Source organism: Triticum aestivum, chromosome 5D, assembly GCF_018294505.1.
Source record: "Triticum aestivum cultivar Chinese Spring chromosome 5D, IWGSC CS RefSeq v2.1, whole genome shotgun sequence".
NCBI lineage: Eukaryota > Viridiplantae > Streptophyta > Magnoliopsida > Poales > Poaceae > Triticum > Triticum aestivum.
In genome coordinates this window covers 126,943,628-126,967,599 of record NC_057808.1, presented here as the reverse complement: position 1 = coordinate 126,967,599, position 23,972 = coordinate 126,943,628, and the positions used below count along the sequence as shown (strand labels likewise).

At 43.3% G+C, this 23,972-nt stretch overlaps 1 protein-coding gene and 1 non-coding gene across 2 annotated transcripts; one reads left to right on the top strand and one right to left on the bottom strand.

The window, feature by feature from the left end:
* Positions 1-7,593: 7,593 nt before the first annotated feature.
* On the top strand, positions 7,594-10,468 carry LOC123119863 (uncharacterized). Its single transcript, XM_044539805.1, has one exon. It carries the CDS (start codon positions 7,969-7,971, stop codon positions 10,354-10,356), a length of 2,388 nt encoding a protein of 795 aa, XP_044395740.1. The 5' UTR covers positions 7,594-7,968; the 3' UTR covers positions 10,357-10,468.
* Positions 10,469-12,736: 2,268 nt separating this feature from the next.
* On the bottom strand, positions 12,737-12,819 carry TRNAL-UAA (transfer RNA leucine (anticodon UAA)). Its single transcript has one exon. It is a non-coding gene; the product is annotated as a tRNA-Leu (tRNA).
* Between the last annotated feature and the right edge of the window lie 11,153 nt (positions 12,820-23,972).

The window sequence follows — 23,972 nt, the reverse complement described above, 5'->3', positions numbered from 1 at the left end:
CCTACTTAGTACAAATGGAGGCTAACAAAAAGATTGAGAAGCAACCAACCAAGAAACGAAAATTCTCATAACGAGCATTAAGCATAACTAACACCGAATAATGCACCACAGGTAGGATGCAATTTCATTGCATAACTATTGACTTTCGTCCTTGCATAGGGAATCACAAACCTTAACACCAATATTCTTACTAAAGCATAGTTACTCACCAACATGACTCACATGTTACTATCATGATATCTCAAAACTATTACAAAGAATCAAGTTTATGATACCCAATGATCTTCATGAAAGTTTTTATTATATCCCTCTTGAATATCTATCACTTTGGGACTAATTGCATATATTAACATTGCTTATAACAAGCTCAAACAAATTTAAGTGAAGAACATGAGCATAAAATTTTCATCTCTCAAAATAATATAAGTGAAGCATGAGAGAATTTCTTCAAAAAATTTACTAAATCTCAAATAAATCTAAGTGAAGCATGAGAGTATTTCTAAAAAATTAAAGCACCATCGTGCGAAAAAAGATATAAGTGAAGCACTAGAGCAATTCCATAGCTCAAAAAATTTAAGTGAAGCACATAAATCAATTCTAACAAATCATAGCTAATTATGGATCTCTCAAATAGTTGTGTCCAGCAAGATGATTGTGACAAACTAAAAATAAAAACAAGCAAAGACTCATATAGATGCTCCAAGAAAAACTCATGATCTGTGATGAATAAAAATATAGTTCCAAGTAAAATTACCGATGGTTGTTAGAAGAAAGAGGGGATGCCTTCCGGGGCATCCCCAAGCTTAGTTGCTTGGTTATCCTTGAATATTACCTTGGGGTGCCATGGGCATCCCCAAGCTTAGGCTCTTTTCACTCCTTATTCCTTCATCCATCGTGATCTCACCCAAAACTTGCAAAACTTCAATCACACAAAATCCAACAAAAACCTTCGTGAGATCCGTTAGTATAATAAAGCAAATCACCACTCTAAGTACTATTGCAAACCCATTCATATTTTATTATTGCATTATACCTACTGTATTCTAACTTTACCATGGCTTATACCCTCCAATATAGTCCATAGACTCATCAAAATAAGCACACAATGCAACGAAAACAGAATCAAATAGAATAGTCTGTAGTAATCTGGACTCTAACCATACTTATGTAACTCTAAAAACTATGAAAATTAGGACAACATAGTCAATTTGTATATAAATCTTGTGTAAAAAATTCAGAATTTTATCACGCTTCTGTGATTTTTAACAACTCTTCTACTGGGCACAAAAGTTTCTGTTTTTCAACAAGATCAAATCAACTATCACCCAACATGATCCTAAAGGATTTACTTGGCACAAACACTAATTAAAGCATAAAAGCCACAATCATAATAGTAGCATAATTGTACAAACACTCAAGAACAGAACAAAAAAGGCAAAAATAAATCTTATTCATTGGGTTGCCTCCCAACAAGCGCTATTGTTTTATGCCCCTAGCTAAGCATAAGATTTTGTTGATGCTCACATAAAAGATAATGATTGAAATGCAAAGAGTGCATCATAGAACATGTGACAAACACATTTAAGTCTAACATACTTCCTATGCATAGGAATTTTATAAGCAAACAAATTATTAAGACAAGAAATATCTAGCATATGCAAAGGAGAGGAATAAAACATTGGCAATCCAAACATAACAAGAGGAAACTTAATAACATGAAAATTTCTACAACCATATTTTCCTCTCTCATATTAATTATATGTAGGATCATAATGAAATTCAATAATATAGCTATCATATAAAATTTTCTCTTCATGATCCACATGCATAGCCGTTTTATAATCTTCCAAGATAGTGGGATTAACATCAACTAAGGTCATGACCTCTCCAAAGCCACTTTCAATATTATTGCAAGCATTAATATCATATTAATATTGAGGCATAAATAAATTTTCAAGATCATAAGAAGCATCTCCCCAATCATGATCATTACAATAAGTAATGGACTTAGAAAAATTAGCATCCCCAAGCTTGGGATTTTGCATATTATTAGCACAATTGACACTAATAGAATTTATAATGACACCATTGCATTATGCTTTTCATTCAAGGAACTATCGTGAATCACTTCATAAAATTCTTCTTTTAGCACTTCATCACAATTTTCAGATTCACGAATTTCAAGCAAAATTTCACTAAGATACTCTAGTGCACTCAACTCACTAGAGATTGGTTCATCATAATTGGATCATTTAAAAAGATTAGCAAGTGGACGAGGATCCATATCAATAGATTTTTAGCAAGCGAAGATGCAAGCAAATAGAAGGCACTTGGTAACACAAGCAAAGATAGCAAACAAGCAAACAAGAGATCTAACGAGAAAAAGGCAAACAAAAAAGAAGGCAAATATTTTTGTGCTTTTCGCAAAAACGTTTTAGAAGTGGGGGAGATGAAAATGAGAGGCAAATGACAAATAATGTAAATTGCAAGGAGATGAGATTTGTGATTAGGAACCTGATAGATGTTGATGATGTCTCCCCGGCAACGGCGCTAGAAATTCTTCCTGATTGCTTGTATCTGCGTTGGTATTTCCCCGAAGAGGAGAGGATGATGCAGCACAACAACGGTAAATATTTCCCTCAGTTATGAAACCAAGGTTATCAATACAGTAGGAGAACCAAGAAACACTATGTAAACGGTACCTGCACACAAATAACAAATACTTGCAACCCAACGCGTAAGAGGGGTTGTCAATCCCTCCACGGTAAAAAGATAGATTAAATTGTATGAGATTGGATAAATAGATCTGACAAAAACACAAAATAAAATAAAGAAAGAAAAAGTACAGCAAGGTATTTTTGGGTTTTTGTAATAATAGATCTGAAAACAATATGATAGAAAATAGACCCATGGGCCGTAGATTTCACTAGTGGCTTCTCTCGAGCAAATAGCATACGGTGGGTAAGCAAATTACTCTCGGACAATTGATAGAAGAGCAAATAATTATGATGATATCCAAGGCAACGACCATGTATATAGGCATCACGTCTAAGATTAGTAGACCGACTCCTGCCTGCATCTATACTATTACTCCACACATCAACCGCTATCCATCATGCATCTAGTGTATTAAGTTCATGGAGAAACGGAGTAAGGCAATAAGAATGATGACATGATGTAGAAAAGATCTATTCATGTAGGAATAGACCCCATCTTTTTATCCTTAATAGCGATGATACATGTGTGCCTCGCTACCCCTTCTGTCACTAGGTGAGGACACTCCAAGATCGAACCCATCACAAAGCACCTCTTCTCATTGCAAGAAAAATCAATCTAGTTGGCCTAACTAAACTAAAGTTTCGGAAAAGAAATAAGAGGCTATAATAATCATGTCTATAAGAGATCAAAGAAGACTCAAATAATATTCATAGATCCGATCATGTGGATCATCGGATCCTAACAAACACACCGCAAAAAGTCATTACATCAAATAGATCTCCAAGAACATCGAGGAGAACATTGTATTGAGAATCAAAAAGAGAGAAGAGGCCATCTAGCTATTGCCTACGGATCCATTGGTCTGTGGTAAACTACTCACGCATCTTCGGAGGAGCGTCAATGAGGATAATGAACCCCTCCGTGATCGTGTTCCCCACCGGCAAGGTGCCGGAATAGGGCTCTAGATTGGATCTCGTGGTTCTAGAACTTGCGGCGGCTATAATTGTGTTTCGTCGACTCCCTAGGGTTTCTGGAATATTTGGGTATTTATAGAGCTGAGAGGCGGTGGAAAGGACCTCCATGGGCCCCACCATCCATCAGGGCGCGCCAGGGGCCTCTGGCGCGCCTAGGTGGGTGGTGGGCCCCACGGGCCTCCCCTCGTGCACTTCCTTGGCTCCCAAGTTGTCTTTTGGGCAGAAAAAAACTTCAAAAAGTTTCGTGGCATTTGGACTTCGTTTGATACTGATATTCTGCGAAGCAAAAAACTAGCAAAAAACAGCAACTGGCATTGGGCACCATGTCATAGTCCCCAAAAATGATATAAGTTGCTATAAAATGAATGTAAAGCATCCAAGAATGATAATATAACAGCATGGAACAATCAAAAATCATAGATACGTTGGAGACGTATCATGGCGCAGGCCCTCGACTCCCATCTCTTCTCTTTCTGTTCTGAAGGTGGTGGCGGCGACTCATATGTGTTTCTTATTATCTTGCCTTCACAACAGTCGCTTGTGTTGATGAGATGGTGGCAATAACGTGTGGTACAACTGTTGCTACGAGTGGGCACGCTCGTACTATGCGTTGTCTTGCGCTCTGGATGCTCTGATGAACTTTCGCTCAAAAGGAAAGTTGCTCCAAACGGCTTCATTTGTTGAGATATCGATTCATTTCCTTCCAAATATGTTTATTCTTGCACATGAATAAAAAATAATTTTTCTTCTTTCTTGAAGGATTAGCGTTAGAAAAACACGAGAAACACCAAAAACCTTTAGAAACCACATTCAAACCTCTTATAAAATTGACAAAATATCAAGCCACCACCTACCAACGTGTTGGCGAAATACGGGCGGGCGAATCCTTCACCAAAATATTGGTGTGCCCTTGATTTGAAGAGGTTGGCCGGGTCATAAACCAAACAACCCCTTAGGAGAAAGTACAATGCACGCCTTGTAGCCAAGAGTTATACCCAAAAATGAGATGAAGATTTCTTTAATACCTCCGCACATGTGGCCAGATTGACTAACATTCAGTACTAATTTCCTTGGATGGCTCGCATAATCTTCTTGTTCATCAAATAGACGTTAAAAGAATTTTCCTAAATGGATTTTTAGTAGATGGACATCAAGGAAAGATGTACAAGTTGTTGAAATCTTTGTATTGCTTGAAACAAGCACCTAAGCAATGATACTAGAAGTTGGAAAGAACATCAAGATATGCGTCCTTGTTACTAATGAAGCCCACAAATTTGTGTACTATATAGTGGGGCGAAGGAGTTATATTGTGCTTGTATGTTGACGACATATTGATATTTGAGACTAATATCAAGGTCGTTGAGGAACTGAAAATTTCCCAACCCATTATAATTCAACAATAATTTTGAAGTAAATTCCAGTAATAATTCCCAAATAAATCATAGAGGACTACATGGCCTATTCTTGCTTGGCAAGTCGAGTGTGAATATTTAGTCTCATCCCGGTTGTGGAGGGTGTGTTGTACCAACATATAAGGCTGGTTCCTCTATACACCACTAAGATCTTGAGAAGAGGACACATACTCGCACGATGCTCTTCCGCCGCCTGCCTCGCCATGCACGCACATCGTACTTCGTGATTAGCTGAGCCGGGCTAGTCATGTGTACGCGTTATCTTCGTTTTGTCACGCGGAAAATAAGTTGATGTGCTAACCTTTTTGGGAGCGCTCTCGCGTGACTGCTGAACTCTCCTACACCGTTGGCTGCACACGGCGACTTCCCCAATGCCGACTGCCTCCTGGCGACATGACACCGGGCGGTGTTGCGAACACATCTTTTTCCACTGCTCTGTATGTGCTCTTGTCCATCATGTTAGAGATTTTGTTTGTCCTGTTAGTTTTAGGCTTTTAGCGATTGCCATGGATGTGATGTTTTTTTTCTCGTATATGCACAAGCATGTGTATCATGTATTGCAGAAGAAAGGAGTGTCATTACAATATGCTTACAACTTTTTGCACTCCACCTCTACCCTAAATCTTATCCTGAAAGTGGACTACTCACTCATAACCCATCTTGTTAATGCCCCAAAGAAGAGGTCTACTTCCCCTTGTAGCAGGACGCCCGATTTTCACACTTGTCCCTAAGTGATCATCCTACTTATTGTATGTCGTTTCGATGGTGTTGCTTCATCAAACACAATTTGCATTTGTGCGCTTCCATAGTTCCCACATGGTCAAGATGAGAATGACTCGTATGTCTTTTGGTTTGTGTCCTGCACCGACCACGCTAATGCATGATTTGTCAAGTGTTTCAATTGTCGACGGAGCCCACAACCAAGGGCGATGCAGATTTCCCACCAGACGGTCCTCGCGAAAACACAACTCGGTAGAATGTGATTGATTGTCTCCGCATGTTGAGCACAAAATGGGCAAGCATCTTAGTGCCGTCGTCCTCTCATGTCATGTCTGTCGGATGTCCAACATATGTTCCCCAAAGCTAGCCACATGAAGAGGCGGCACTACAAAAGGGCCTTGGATTTCCAAGTGAATTCCGCTATGGGCATGACCTCACGCTCAACAAACTTAGTGGCATAAGCTGATCTCACCGAGAAGTCTCCATCCACAAGGTATATGACCATTCACAAAACTTAGTGGCAAAAATATGCTTGTCATTTATTTACCCGGTAGCATGACTAGTTTTGGTGCTTTGTTACTTAAACTAATTATCATTTCTTTTATGATTGCCATGATTTATCTATTTGCATTTTTGAATTAATTTATATGAAAAATGGCTCAAATATTCAACATTTTATACCAAGAATGTACTGTAAGACTTATCTAGCGTCATAAGTTTTTGCTGCCTATTGCTTCACAAGATATTTGTACCAAATGTTCAAGCACGTTCATGAGGGGTCTTATTTCTTGCTGGCCGAAGCAATGTGGTTTTTTCGCAAAAAAAGGAAAAGAAGAAACAATGTGGTTTATATCATGCTCGTGCCTCTGTTGCCATTGGCACTTTATGCTAAAAACATGTCACTCCTGTTTTAGAGAGAAGAGTGTCACTAACCACCTCCCTAAACAAATTAGGCAATGCCACGTTTCTTTTACGCCATAAAGCTCGAGCATGGTCTAGAAATAATCGCTTGCCGGCCGAAGCAATATTGGAAATCGATCTTGCTCTCTACATCAGCCGACCTCTCTTGATGAATGCTTTGTGTGGCTCACGAATTGGTCGCTTCTAAGACCACATAGTGATCTTATCTGCTAACCGACCAAAAGAAAACGAGCTATCAAAAAGGGCGAAAAAGTTAGTAGCTCGGAAGATTAGTTTTGTCGGAGTAATAATTACCAAGGATGTATACGACATAGATCCACCATTCATTTATCGATTTGGACTGAAGAACACCATGTGTTTCATCTCTGTTTAGGGGAATAATACCCAAACGCATGTGTATGATTGGAGTATATGTGTGTGTAGCGTGCCGGGCGAGAGGTATCAAAGTTGTCAAGAATTCATGAACTAATTGACTTCGCCTAATCGCATGATTAACGTTAATCTAGTACTGCACTCCTTACGCATGATGAACGACACGTGCAAGCCAAGGTTTAATCTGCGAGTGGACATCTCGATCTAGTCTCTAGATCATGTCATCATAGCTAGTATCGACGTAGTACGTACGATCGTTTGTACGAACGTATACGTCCGTGTGATCGACACGATCGATTGAGCTCACGACAAGGAAATTAATAGCGCGTCATGGATCCCATCCCATGCGTATGATTCAAATTAGGCCGCTGACGGATGATCTCGCACAACGCTTGGTGCAGACAAGCAAGCAAGCAAGCAAGCAAGCGTGCGACGATCGAGCGGTGGACACAGCACGCGCCGCGCTTGGATCGGTTCTCCTTGCTTCCACACCACCCCCAGACCCGCGGACAACCGATCCCGTCCATCCATCCCGTCCCATCCGTCGACCCCAACCGTGCAAACGCTCGCCACATCTGCACGCGCGCGCGCACCGTCTGTCCTGATCCTCCCTTGCCTTCCGGACAAACACAACTCCCGCGCCCACGCAACCCAAGGAGTGACACCCCGTATCCCTCGTCCATGGCGGCCGGATGATGCATTCCACGCATATATATACGCACGCTATCAGGTATCTGTCACGTACCAGGTCAAGAACTCGAGAACAACGCTGCACATCCAGTATAGCACTATAGCATTGCATTGATCCAGTGTGTTGTAGTAGCTGCCTGCTCGATCTTGGACACTGATCGATGGACGGCGGCGGTGTCAGCTCCGACATTAGCCGGTCTGTGCGGGTGCTCATCGAGGGCCAGCCGAGCGCGGCGGGGGTGTTCTCCGCCACGCCGTTCGAGCCGCAGCTGTCGGATGACTCGCCCCCACGCTCGAGCCTCGAAGGCGGCGGATCGGCCAGCCTCGACGCGGCGGCGGCCTCGTGCAGCGAGCGAGTCGACGGCGGTGGGGCGGCGGCGGAGGGGCCCGAGCGGAGGCTCACGCTGCTGGCGCTGCGGCTGGCGATCCTGGAGAAGGCGGCCAGCGGGCTGGGCGCGCTGGGGTTCATCTGGGCCACCGTCGTCCTCCTCGGCGGCTTCGCCATCACCCTCGGCAAGGACGACTTCTGGTCCGTCACCATCATCCTCCTCATCGAGGGCGCACGCATCTTCAGCCGCAGCCACGAGCTCGAGTGGCAGCACCAGGCCACCTGGTCGCTCTCCGCTGCCGGCCGCTCCAGCTTCCGCCTCGTCGCCCGCTCCTTCCGCTTCGTCTTCGGCCTCGACGGCCGCGGCGGCAGCGCCAAGAATATGGATGCCTCGTCGTCTAGATGGAGCTGGAGATTGAAGAGCTGGGGCTTCCTGTCGAGGCACGTCGGGAGGGCCTTCTACTGGCTGCAGCTAGCGTCCGCCACGGCCTGCGTCACGCTGTCGGCGGTGCGGCTCGTCAGGCAGGACTTCGGCGAAGCGGAGGACGCGCGGACTAACCGGCGATCGGCGCTGGACATCTTCTACGGCCTCGCGCTGGCGGAGGCGCTTCTCTTCCTCGCGGAGAAGGCGATGTGGGAGTGGGAGGTGAGCCACGGCCGTCTGCTCGAGCGCGTCGCGAGCGAGTGCCACCTCGCTGGCGCACCGGGGCTCCTCGCCATCCGTCGCTTCTTCTACGACGCATACTCTCGGTGCGTCGACGGGAGCATATTCGACGGCCTCCGCATGGACCTCGTCTCCTTCGCCGAGGAGCTCCTCGTGGAGGGCTCGCACGACGAGCAGCGGATCGGCGTCGGCATCCTCGTCAACGTCGCCGGGAGTCCAAGGCTCGGTGACACGGCGTTGCATCGGGTCGGCACGTCAGCAGCAGTCATGGAGCGGCTGGTGGAGATGCTCGGCTGGAAGGGCGCGGCGGAGGCCGGGGCGAGGGCGTCCGCGGCACTCGTCGTGTCCAAGCTCGCCAGCAAGAAGCGGAACGCGCTCCGGGTCGCCGGCGTTCCAGGCGCCATCGAGTCCGTGTCGTCGCTGCTCTACGCAGCGGACGAGGAGTGCAACCTACTCGGCCTCCTCATCATCAAGAGGCTCGCGCAAGACCACGACAACTGCAGCAAGATCGGCAACGCCCGGGGCCTCCTCGACAAGATCATCAACTTCTCCAGCATCGGCGCTGCCGGCGCACCATCCACGGTCATCACCCATTCGCGCGCTAAAGCAGTGAAGCGGTCGCTGCAGGTGATCAGGATGCTCGCCGACACGACCGGGAGCACGGGGAAACAGCTGCGGCGAGAGGTGGCGGAGATCGTGTTCACGGTCAGCAACATCCGCGCTGTACTGCAGCACGCCGCCGGCCACCTGGAGCTGCAGCGGCTCGGTGCCGAGGTGCTCACCCGGCTCGCCATGGACGAGGACGCGCGTGAGAAGATCGGCGGCACTGGCAGTGTCATCTCGCTCCTCCTCGCCATGTTCTTCCGGCAAGGCATCACTGACGAGGGTGACGCCGTGCGCGTCGAGGCCGGCGAGGCGCTCGCCATGCTGGCGCTCGACAGCCCGCACAACTGCGAGAGAATACTCAACGCTGCCCCCACCGTTGTCGACCGACTCGTGGAGGCGCTGAGTGACAACGCCGTCGGGGTCGGCGCGGCAAGGATCCTCACCAACCTGTGCGCGTACACCGGCGGCGAGCGGTTCCCGGAGGTCCGCGCCGTCACGTCCGGCGCCGCCACGGTGCTGCGCAACATCATGGCCAAGAAGTCGAAGCTGCTGGAGGTGTCGCTGGGCCTCGCGGCGCAGGCAGTGAGGCTCATGGCGCCTCATGAGCTGGCCCACCACCTCGCCCGCGCCGGCGTCAGCGAGGTGGACCTGGTGAACAGGCTGGTGCACGTGCTGGCGAGGTACAGCTGCCCTTCGATCAAGGTGCCGCGGATCAGACGGTTCACGGTGGAGCTCCTGATCGGGATGCTCAGGATGGACTCGTCGTTCGCGGAGCTGATGGCGGCGGCGGGGATGGGGCGGGAGCTGCGGCACGTGGCGGAGACGACGTCGGAGCTGGAGTGCTTCCACGTGTTCTCCGGCAGCGCCGGGGTAAGCCGGCACGCGGTGAGCCTCTGCGCGCTCGTCAGCGAGGCACGGGAGCTCATGGACATGGACTTCCGCAGCCAGTAGCCGAACTCCACGTGTGTTTGCCGTTGCGTATGTATCAACGTGAGCTGAAGACCAAGATTGTCGTGTGCATATGATTCTTTCGTTTGCCAAAGTTCACACCGATTGATGATTATAAATTTGGAACCGGCTATGTCTGAGTGGCGTAACACGTAAGAAAGAAGAAAAAAAACTGAAAAATAAGAATGTGCACAGATCCTAATGTAAGATCTCACGAATATAGTATCGGCTGAGATATAACTAAATCTAAGTCGACTGAGTTTTAGCAAGACTACTATAAATTTGAAACTGAGTCTCAAGCGACTTTTTTTAGGTCGGACAGTTTTCCTTTACTCCACCGTGTAGCGTCATATTCTGTCTTGCAGATTTGAGGGAAATGTCCTAATAGATTTATGTGGAAGGTTAAGACCCCCAGAGTTATTAAAACATTAATATGGTTGGTTATCAAGAAAAGTATTCTAACCAAGGATACTCTGTTACGTGTGTGTGTGGGGGGGGGGGGGGGGGGTCTGACATAGACAATTGCTTTAATGTTTGGCTTCGAGGGACTGGCTTAGAAAAAAGAATGGGTTTTTATCATTTGTGTCACTAGTTATGTCCCACTACTCAGTTTTGCCATTAGGAATTTCAATTGCTAAGATGTCATCGCTTCGTTAGACGCATGCTCAAAAATGCCATTGGACACCATTACTGTCAGCTCAAATCTCGTTTGACATGTTATAATGACATAAATACTTATGGACCAACATGTCAGCTCTCCCTCTATCTTAGTACAATAAAGTGTGGGTCCCACTTGATCCTAATAGCATTCTTATTTTCTCGTAAATTATTTGCTTGCTTACTCCTGACAAGTGGGGGCCACACTTGTCATTGTGAGATAGAGAGAACTGACATGTGGGTCTAGGGGTATTTTTGTCATATAAAATGGTCAACGGGTTTGTCGTGACAATAACGATGTCTAGTGGTATTTTTTAGCAAACATCTAACGGAACGATGGCATTTTTTAGATATTTAATGGCATTTTTGAGCAAACATCTCACGGAATGATGGCATTTTTGAGCAGTTGTAACTTCTAATGGAAAAATTGAGTAGTGGGACACAACTAGTGACATAAATGATAAAAAGCGAAGAACCAATGGTATTATTTTATCATATTTAACTCATATTATGTTGATCAAATTATCAACCTAGAGATAAACATGAGCCTTACAGCAGTCATGCATGATATGCTACACCACCTCATTTAGTAATTTTAAATTAACTCATTTAAATTTAAAGAAGTGTACCTTTCAAAAATTTCAATTACAATGTATTCATATTCTAGCAATCATTCAACACTAGCACATGTTCCATATATAATTGCTAATATAGAAATATTTCATTGTACTATGATGAAAATTGGGTATATGCTGCATGAAAGAAAACCTTATTATATGACAAAAATGCCGCTAGCTAACCACTCAAAAAGGAAAGCATGCAAAAAAAATCATGCAGGATATGGGCTTCAAACCCACGCGCACAATATGCAATTGTTAATATAGAAATGTTTCTATGCACCGTGATTAAAAGTTGGGTATATATTGCAAGCAAAAAACCTCATTAGGTGAAAAAAATGACTACAAAGAAAAACAAAAAAACACATAAAAACAAGGGAAAAGAACAGACAACAGGTAACGGGCTTCAAGCCCAATAAGAAAATCGACTCACCCCAAACAGGGGCAAGTCGAAAATTCAGCTCAAGCCATGAAAACAACACAAGAGAAAAACAAAGTGAATCTTAACAAAAGAATCAATTGTATTATTTTATCATATTTAACTCATATCATGTTGACAACGGGTAACGGGCTTCAAGCCCAATAAGAAAATCGACTCACCCCAAACAGGGGCAAGTCGAAAATTCAGCTCAAGCCATGAAAACAACACAAGGGAAAAATAAAGTGAATCTTAACAAAAGAATCAATTGTATTATTTTATCATATTTAACTCATATCATGTTGATCAAATTATCGATCTAGAGATAAGCGGGGGCCTTACAGCAGTCATACATGATATGCCACACCACCTCATTTATTAATTTTATATCAATCCTTTTAAATTAAAATAGGGGTACCTTTCAAAACTTTCAATTACAACTTATTTATATTCTAGTAATCATTCAACACTAGCACATGTTCCATACTAATTGCTAATATAGAAATGCTTCATTGCACTGTGATGAAAAAATGGGTATATATTGCATAAAAAAACTTATTATATGACAAAAATGCCGCTAGCTAACCAATCAAAAAGAAAAGTATGCAAAAAAAAAAATTCCTGCTGGCTGTGGGGTTCGAATCCAGCAGGCCAGAAAACCTCATTAAAAATACCGCTAGCTACAGAAACTTGCTGGCTGTGGGGTTCGAACCCACGCGCACTTATGTGCAGAAGATCTTAAGTCTTCCCCCTTAACCACTCGGGCAAACCAGCTCAATTGATTATATTTTTTACCACACCCTATATGTACTTCTAGTATCACACGTTCTTTCGACCTATACGTAATATAGACTTTTTTTTACACAAGCCACAAAATATGAATATGTCGTTTTTCACCAAAACTTTATGCACGCATATATAACGTCCGAATTTACCCACGGGTTTTTTTCTCATAATTTTTTAACTTTTCAAAATGCATGTGTTTAGACAATGGGTGCATATACACCTATGAGCCAAAGCCAATTTCCGCCACACCCTATACTTCTAGATATAATTTAGTTCATCGTGTGTCACAATAGATCATACCCTTTTCTTCTAGTTCTAGTTCATCGTGTGTCACAACAGATCATCTAGGTCATCGTGTGTACCTGAAAGCTCAAGCGAATAAGTCACATATTATGCGTACTCCCCTCGTACTACTCCCTACATTCCCATGAATAAGGTCTTTGACCATAAATTAGATGGATAGTATATATTATTGTGACTTAAATTATACCACTGATAGCTGCTTTTCAATACGAATTCAACGCTATAATTTTTATCCCATATGATTTGTCTAATTTGTGGTCAAAGTTGAATTTTAAGGTGCGTATGCGTCTTATTCATTGAAATGGAGAGAGTAGTTAGCGAGGGGCTAGAAAGATGCAACAGATTGTTAGGGCAACTCCAGCGCGGATTAACAAATGGATGGCATCAAATGTTTGCGGATACGTTTGACCGTGTTCGCTGATAGCGGTTGAGATGTTGGCCATCCAATCACAGGTATAAATTGGCCAACTTCAGACAATTGAAACACAAGTACGGACAAAATTTCAGCTAAACGGACGAACTTGAAGCAAGTTTCATATATTACAACCAAATGAACGAAATTTAACAAAGTTCAAACTAAATTTAACCTAACTTAAGCAAAACTAAACGAGATACTGGACAGTGACCTTGTAGGCATGGCCTCCTTGGCCACAGGGACCTTCATCGTCGTTCGCGACGTCGTCCGAGCCGCCATCCGCGCGCCCGTCTTTTCCGTCGCCGTTGTCATTGCACCAATGTCGAACGCTCGCCACGCGTCCTTCCGGCAGCCGCGGCGCGCATGCTCTGCCACATCCGCCTAGCGCGGCTTGTCTTTAACGATGACAGTTGGGATGAAGGCGGCACACTTGGATGATAGCGGCGTGCCCTGACTTCAGCAATGTCACTTTGAGGAGCTGGTTGCTGCACCGGCGCCGATGGCAGGTGACTAACTCGATGGTCATCTTGGACCGGTCGAGGGCCCAACCTCCTTGAGTGTCGGTTCTGTGAGCACCTAGGCCGGGACGAGCTGGCTCTTCGTGAACGCAACCATGTGCGTCGCCTTCGCCTCAGCTTTGCTGTCTATGCCGAGATGGATTTAAGGTAGTTTTAGAGTTGAATAAAGTAATTGTGTCTAGATATGGCAGTTTATAGGTAAAAGCTATGAGTGCGGAGGCTTGTTCCTCTATTCGCTTTCCGATTTCTGCAATAAGTCATAAAACCAAATTTGTGCTAGTATTAATAATGATGCAAATGTTTGGCACTCTCATTTATGTCATGTTAAATGTAGTTTAATGTCTCGGCTATCCAATATGAGTTTAATCTGAATTTCACTGTTGCCAAAGATTCTAAGTGCGATAGTTGTGTGCAATCGAAGCAACCTCGAAAGCTTCACATGGCTGCCGAGGAGAGAAATTTGGCATCTCTAGAACTCATACATTCTGATATGTGAGATGAATGGTGTGTTAACAGAAGATAAAAAGAGATATTTCATGATATTGATTGACGATGCGACTATATATTGATATGTTTATTCATTGCAAACTAAAGGTGAAGCTTTAGACTATTTTAAAATCTATAAAGTTGAAGTTGAGAATCAACCAGAGAGAAAGATAAAGCGTCTTAGGTCAGATCGTGGTGGAGAGTATTTTCCCAAAGTATTTGATGAATTTTATGAGGAACACGATATTATTCATGAGATGACGCCTCCCTATTCCCCTCAATCGAACGGGGTTGCCGTGAGGAAAAACCGCACACTGATTGACTTGGTCAATGCCTTGTTAGACACCGCTGGTTTATCGAAGGCATGGTGGGGGAAGGCTATATCGACTTCATGTCATGTCCTAAATAGAGTTCTTATAACAAGAATACAAAGAACGCCCCTTATGAGAAGTGAGTTGGGAGAAAACCATCACTTTCCTATTTGCGCACTTGGGGATGCTTGGCGAAGGTCAATATTCATATCCCTAAGGAACACAAACTCAGACGAAAGACGATGGATTGTGTCTTTCTAGGCTATGCTTAGCGGAGCATTGCATATGGATTTTTAATAGTTAAATCTGAGCTACCTGATATGCATGTTGATACTATAATGGAATCTTATGATGCAACATTTTTTGAGAATATATTTCCTATGAAAGATATGCATATTTTTCTTCTGAGATAAATCAGGAATCTAGTACATCTGATGAGTATTTTGGAACAATCACCTGAGGATGTCCTTGAGAATGATAACAATGAAGCTCCTACGAGGAGTGAGAGGCAAAGGATTGCAAATTTTTTTTGGTAACAATTTCATTGTATACCTTGTGGATGACACTTCCAAGTATATTGTAGAAGCATATGCATCTCTAGATGTAGATGATTGGAAAGAAGTCGTTCATAATGAGATAGACTCAATTCTTTCTAATGAAACTTGGGAGCTAACTTAATGACCATATGGTTGTAAACCTGTGGGCCATAAGTGGGTGTTCAAAAGGATGCTAAGGCATGATGGTACTATTGAGAAGTACAAGGCGTGCCTTGTGGCCAAGGGCTACACTCAGAAAGAATGCGAAGATTACTTTGACACCTATTCACATGTTGCTAGAATGACCACCATTCGGGTGCTACTCTTCCTGGTCGCCTCTTATGATCTTATCATTCATCAAATGGATGTAAAGACAACTTTCCTAACTGGAGAGTTGGGAGAGGAAATCTATATGTACCAGCCTGATGGGTTCGTGATAAAAGGTGAAGAGAGAAAGGTGTGCAAGTTGTTAAAATCTTTGTACGGTCTCAACAGGCACCTAAGCAATATGTGGATGACATACTGATCTTTGGTACAAACATTGATGCAATCAATGAGGTCAAGTCTTTTCTATCAAAGAGCTTTGACATGAAAGATCTAGGAGAAGTCAATGTAATTCTAAGCATCAAACTGATTAAGGATGAGAATGGAATTACTCTAATCGCAATCTCACTATATGTTGAGAAGTTCTTGAGCCAGTTCAGCTTTATGGATAGCTCCAACACTTTATAATCCCAACGTGACACTCAGACAGAACAAGTAAGAAGCGAGAGAACAATTAAGATACTCTTAAATTGTCGGTTTATTCGTGTACTTAGCTAGTGTAACAAGGCCATGATGTGAGCAAACCGAGTAGCTTCATGTCCAACCCGGGCGATTATCATTAGCATGCACTAGAAAGGGTCATGTGCTATCTGAGAGGTACTATGAGTTATGAAATTCACTATTCAGGGCATCCTGCTATATTAGAAGGATATAGTGATTCGAACTGGATTTCTTATGTTGATGTACTCCACGCCACTAGTGGGTATGTATTTACTCACGAAGGTGGCCCAATGTCTTGGAGGTCTTGTAAATAGACCATATTGACAAGGTCAACTATGGAAGCAGAACTTGTTGATTTAGACACAACCACTGTTGAAGCACAATAGCTGCGTGAGCTCTTGATGGACTTGCCTGTGGTTAAAAACTTGTGCCGGCTATTCTTATGAATTGTGACAACCAAGCAGTTATAGCTAAAGCGAACAATTCTAAGGCCAATGTGAAGTCATTAAGACACACGAAGACACGTTTGAAGTCTGTCAGGAAGTTTAGAAACTCCAGAGTAATAATTGTTATGTACATTCAAATAGATAAAGCCTGGCAGATCCCTTTGCAAATAGACTATCACGAAATGTGATAGATAATGCATAGAGGGGGAGACGGGTATGAGACCAACAAATGTTACACATAGTAGTAATCCAACCTTTGTGATAGGAGGTCCCATGAATTAGGACCTGGGAAGAACAAGCTATTGGTTAATAGAGTAGAGTAACATGCAACCCATTCTATCCGAAGATGCAAAACTCTCATAGTTGTAATGCTCTCAACTGTAAGGCAGGCGACAACATGCCTTAATGTGTTTCTATTGGATATGTTTAGCAAAGATGTTGTCGTACAAAGCAGTCTTGAAAGAACACACCTATATGAGTCCTGACTGTAAACCTCGAAATCCAGGAGACTTGGTGATCTCTAGTAAGCTCACGAAGTGACCAGAGAGTACGACATATATGGTCCAAACCGCAGGGTAGCCTACTGGTGACTATGTATCAGTTAAGACTTTGAGTGAAATCTGTTTTCACAAAACCTACAATTCAAGGCATAGTCCATTGTAAGTTATGGATGGATGTAGCCTAAAGCTCTAGGCAGAATTTCAACTTAACAGTCCCTGCTGAAACACCGCTATATTAAACAATTAGTGAGAAAAGGCAAATCTCAAAATGGGTGTTTGAGATCTGGTGGGGGTTGTGAGAAATAGTGCGCCTGGCCCATGAGCAACGTATGAAATCTCAAATAGAGGCCTGATACATCTCCAACGTATCTATAATTTTTGATTGTTCCATGCTATTATATTATCATTCTTGGATGTTTTATAATCATTCTATAGTCATTTTATATCATTTTTTGGTACTAACCTATTGACATAGTGCCAAGTGCCAGTTGCTGTTTTCTGAATGTTTTTATATCACAGGAAATCAATACCAAACGGAGTCCAAACGCAGCGAAACTTTTTGTGTATTTTTTTGGACCAGACGACATCCAGTGGGCCGGAGTAGTGCCTGGGGGGTGCTCCAAGGGGAGCACAACCCACCAGGGCATGCCTGGAGGCCCAGGCGCGCCCTGGTGGGTTGTGCCCACCTCGAGTGCCCCCTGAACCGACTCTTTGCTCTATAAATACCCCAATATTCCAGAAACCCTAGGGGATTTGACGAAAATTAATTCCAGCCGCCGCAGAGTCCAGAACCACCAGATCCAATCTAGACACCATCACGGAGGGGTTCACCACTTCCATTGGTGCCTCTCCGATGATGTGTGAGTAGTTCTTTGTAGACCTACGGGTTCGTAGTTAGTAGCTATATGGCTTCCTCTCTCTTGTTTGATTCTCAATACAATGGTCTCTTGGAGATCCATATGATGTAACTCTTTTTGCGGTGTGTTTGTTGGGATCCGATGAACTTTGAGTTTATGATCAAATCTATCTTTTTATCCATGAAAGTTATTTGAGTCTTCTTTGATCTCTTATATGCATGATTGCTTATAGCCTCGTATTTCTTCTCTGATATTTGGGTTTTGTTTGGCCAAGTTGATCTATTTCTTTTGCAATGGGAAGAGGTGCTTTGTAGTGGGTTCGATCTTATGGTGCTTGATCCCAGTGACAGAAGGGGAACCGACACGTATGTATCATTGCTACTAAGGATAAAATGATGGGGTCTATTTTTTACATAAATAGATCTTGTCTATATCATGTCATCGTTCTTATTGCATTACCCCGTTTCTCCATGAACTTAATACACTAGATGCATGCTGGATAGCGGTCGATGTGTGGAGTAATAGTAGTAGATGCAGGTAGGAGTCGGTCTACTAATCTTGGACGTGATGCCTATATAATGATCATTCCCTAGATATCTTCATGATTATTTGAAGTTCTATCAATTGCCCAACAGTAATTTGTTCACCCACCATTTGCTATTTTCTCGAGAGAAGCCACTGGTGAAACCTACGGCCCCTGGGTCTCTTCTTTAATATATTTGCCTTTACGATCTATTTTATTTGCCTTTTATTTTGAGATCTATTAAACCAAAAATATGAAAATACCTTGCTGCACTTTGTTTTATTTGGCGTTCGATCTATCAATATTTACTACTCTCTCACGTCTGCTTGCCAATTTCTGGCGCCGTTGCCCGAAAGGGATTGACAACCTCTTTTACACGTCGAGTTGCGAGTATTTGTTATTCGTGTGCAGGTGTTGTTTATGTAGTGTTGCTTGGTTCTCCTACTGGTTCGATAACCTTGGTCTCATCACTGAGGGAAATACCTACCGTCGTTTTGCTACATCATCCCTTCCTCTTTGGGGAAATACTGACGTAGCTTCAAGCCGCATCAAAATGAATTTCTGGCGCCATTGCCGGGGAGACATCATCAACATCTACCAGGTTCCTAATCACAAATCTCATCTCCTCGCAATTTACATTATTTTCCATTTGCCTCTCGTTTTCCTCTCCCCCACTTCATAGAAATTTGCTGTTTTATTCGCCGTGTTTTTCGTTCGTCGCTTTCTTGCCGGATCTATTTTTGTGTGCAATTTTGTTTGCTATTTTTTGTCATCATGGATAGTTCTTCCTCTATTGCATGCACTCCCGAGAACGAGGTTCTCAACTTTAAACAAAGGGGAGGAGAGAATTTAAAAGATGCTTGGTATAGAATTTTCAATGCTCATAATAGATATATCTGTAAGCAATCTACCATTGTTCTTCTTCGTTGTTTTTATGTGGGCATCACCACTTGGTATAGATTCGTCCTTGATACGATTACCGGTGGAAATTTCTTGATGTGTCCCTCTCTTGATGCTTTTAATGCTATGGGAAATTTGGTAGGCTCGCCACCTCTTATGATTAATGAAAAAACTTTGACTCTTGAGCATGTCATGGAAAGATTAGATGATATCGAAAAGAAAATGCTTACTAAAGAGCATATTGAAAACTTGGATAAAAAGATGCATAATCTTGCTACTAAAATTGGGTCGAAAGCAGGAGATGTTTTTAAGTTGTTAAAAGAAAAGGGGACCGTAATTCATGAAATAATTGAAGAAAGTCCGTCTCGGATTGATAAACTGGAAGAAATCATTAATAATTTAAGCACGGTTTTTGCTTGCGCTAAAACTATTGAAAAAACTCCCGTAAAGATTGGCAAGACTACTCAAGTTACCAAGAACAAGGGTGCAACTTCTAGTAATAATAATGGAGATCTTAAAATGATTAGTATTCATCCAAATTTTGTTGAAGTTGCAAGCGATCCCATTGATATGAACGAATTACTCAACTTTATGCCTAGAATTTTTGCTGTTTTACTTGCTAAATCTTCAAAGAAATCTGATTGTGTGATTGAGGAATTGGAGAACAAAGATGACAAAACTTAGATCCTTGCTTTACGCATAGCTAGGTGCGTGATGTTGGGGAACGTAGCATGCAATTTCAAAAAAATTCCTACGATCACGCAAGATCTATCTAGGAGATGCATAGCAACGAGAGGGGGAGAGTGTGTCCACGTACCCTTGTAGACCGAAAGCAGAAGCGTTAGCTTAACGCGGTTGATGTAGTCGAACGTCTTCTCGATTCAACCGATCAAGCACCGAACGTACGGCACCTCCGAGTTATGCACACGTTCAGCTTGATAACATCCCTCGAACTCTTGATCCAGAAAAGTGTCAAGGGGGAGTTTCGTCAGCACGACGGCGTGGTGATGGTGATGGTGAAGTGATCCGCGCAAGGCTTCGCCTAAGCACTACGACAATATGACCTGAGGAGTAAACGGTGGAGGGGGGGCCCGCACACGGCTTGGAACAACTGATGTGTGTTAGAGGTGCTCCCCGCCCTCGTATATAAAGGAGGGAGAGGGGAGGAGGCCGGCCTAGGCGCGCCCCAAGTGGGAGGAGTCCCACTTGGGCTCCTCGTCCAATTCGCCCCCCTCCTTTTATCGGAGGGGGAAAGGGGAAGGAGAGGGAGAAGGAGAAGAAAAGGGGGGCGCCACCCCCTCCCCTAGTCCAATTCGGACTCCTCCCATGGGGGGGGGGGCGCCACCCTTGTGGGCTGCCTTGCCTCCCTCCTATGGCCCATATCTTCCACCCGGGGGGCTCCGGTAACCCCCCAGTACTTCGATACGTACTTGATACATTACAAACACTTCTGGTGTCCGAATACTATCATCCAATATATCAATCTTTACCTCTCGATCATTTTGAGACTCCTCGTCATGTCCGTGATCTCATCCAAGACTCCGAACAATCTTCGGTCACCAAAACACATAACTCATAATACAAATCATCATCGAACGTTAAGGGTGCGGACCCTATGGGTTCGAGAACTATGTAGACATGACCGAGACACATCTCTGGTCAATAAACAACAACGGAACCTAGATGCTCATATTGGTTCCTACATATTCTACGAAGATCTTTATCGGTCAAACCGTAATGACAACATACGCCATTCCCTTTGTCGTCGGTATGTTACTTGCCCGAGATTCGATCCTCGGTATCTTCAAACCTAGTTCAATCTCGTTACCGGCAAGTCTCTTTACTTGTTCCGTAATACATCATACCGCAACTAACTCATTAGTCACATTGCTTGCAAGGCTTATCATGATGTGCATTACCGAGAGGGCCCAGAGATACCTCTCCCATACTCGGAGTGACAAATCCTAATCTCAATCTATTCCAACCCAACAAAAACCTTCGGAGATACCTGTAGAGCATCTTTATGATCACCCAGTTATGTTGTGACGTTTGATAGCACACAAGGTATTCCTCCAGTATTCAGGAGTTGCATAACCTCATAGTCAAAGGAATATGTATAAGTCATGAAGAAAGCAATAGCAATAAAACTTAATGATCATTATGCTAAGCTAATGGGTGGGTCTTGTCCATCACATCATTCACCTAATGATGTGATCCTGTTCATCAAATGGCAACACATGTCCATGGTTAGGAAACTTAACCATCTTTGATTAACGAGCTAGTCTAGTAGAGACATACTAGGGAAACTGTGTTTTGTCTATATATTCACACATGTATCAAGTTTCCGGTTAATACAATCCTAGCATGAATAATAAACATTTATCATGATATAAGGAAGTATAAGTAACAACTTTATTATTGCCTCTAGGGCGTATTTCCTGCAGTCTCCCACTTGCACTAGAGTCAATAATCTAGATTACATTGTAATGATTCTAACACCCATGGAGTCTTGGTGTTGATCATGTTTTGATCGTGGAAGAGGCTTAGTCAACGGGTCTGCCACATGCAGATCCGTATGTATTTTGCAAATCTCTATGTCTACCTCCTTGACTTGATCATGGATTGTAGCGACCAGACCTCAAATAGTCTGTGCTGCTGTGCACCAGTGTCATCCCTGGATCAGCAATGCTGACACGCATAGTACAAATGGAGGATTTATAACAGAGTAGCAATCACACACTTATTACATCGAATATCTCAAAAGAGAATAAGTATGATAAATATGGCTTAAGGCCATCTAAATACGATAACAGCGGAAGACTTGGAAGATAAGTGAGTCCATCAACTCCAACGGCATCACTGAGTATAAGACCACGACCTAAGGCACCTTACTCGTCGTCTGAAGAGTCTGCAACATGAAACGTTGCAGCCCGAAAACGGGTCAGCACATGGAATATGCTGGCAATATAACACATAGAGAATAATGAACATAATAATGCTATACTACATGCATATATGGCTGGTGGAAAGCTCTATGGTACAGTTTTGCGAAAAGCCAATTTTTCCCTACTACAAAGGAATAAGTTGTGTTTAACTATCATGGTGGTTGTTAAACATTGAGAAGGTACCCCCAACTCAATCCCAATTAAGTGTCATCATTAACCCAACAAAATTAATTAAAGTAACATGGTGATGAGATTCACATGATAATCCAGGTACTAGATACTCAAGTTGTCCATAACCGGGGACACGGCTAACCATGATTAGTTTGTACACTCTGCAGAGGTTTGTGCACTTTTCCCCATAAGACTCGATCGCCTCCGCTTGATTCTCGCACTACATGATGTTTGAGAAACGGATGACCGAGACACAGTCTTTCAGAAACAATAACTCTTTACTCCGGGTGGACAGTTACACCTACTTTCCCCTACATCTGCTAGCCCACCTCTTCAAGAGATCATGTAACCTACTCAACTATGCTAGAGCCCATAATAGCTTGTGGCTGCACACGGAAGTTTCTAGCATGAATAATCTTATGATCCCTTTGAGCCTGGGTGGCGGTCCATAGGATGATCACACGGGTACCCCGGGATATCCAAAAATACAGGCAGCACTGGGTTCCCCAGGTGCCTCAATCCACCCAGATGTGAGTTTTAGTTGCCACCTTAAGTAAACCATTAATTAACAATCTCACATCTGTCATGGATATCTCTCAAACCCAATCCACGTCTACGAGCATAGCATGGCAATATAATAGCAACGTAGAAGTAATTCCCAAGGGTTTGATAAATAACACAGGTAATAGGTAGTACCTCAACTACATCCCAATACCCACAGTTTAATTAGATCCTAACCATGCAATGTTTGAGGATTGATCTAATGCAATAAAACTGGGTATGGAAAAGTATGATCAAAGTGTTACTTGCCTTGCTGATGATCCGCGAAACCTAGATTTTCGAAGTAACAAGCGGCGCACTCCGGGTACTCTATCGCAAACAAACAAGCAAACAATAAGTACTCATCTAATGCACAGGTAAAACTCGAATGAAAGATCCAACCAGAAAGTTCAACTTAAGAACTCCGGTTTGCAAAAAGAATCAACTCGAACGAAGCAACGAAAGTCAAACGGCAAAAGAAACAAGCTTCGTTTACTAATCTGGATCTAGGTCAAATTTTACAGTAGCAAAAACTTGTTTGAGTAGGTTAAACGGAAAGAGAATTTCGAGATGAAACTCTAGGCGCTTGAATCGCCTGATTCCGATAAACGAGCGAAAAGTTAAATGAAAACGAAGATCCGATCAGAAATCGAGATCTGGGAAAATCGCGGAAAAATCCGACGAAAAAGAAAACTAACGAACGGTTAAAGAACGGACGTTCGTTAACAGCGAAAATCCGACGAACACGTTTGTTAAAACATACGGGTCGATGAACGTTCACTAAATAATAAAACCGAAGAAAAATATACCGATCTAGGGTTTAGAAAAAAAACGAACGGTTTTTTTTCCAGAAAAACCGGCAAGCGGCGGCGGCGGCTCGGTACCTCGTCGGGACGGGCTCTGGCGGGGCGGCTTGGGGCTCCGG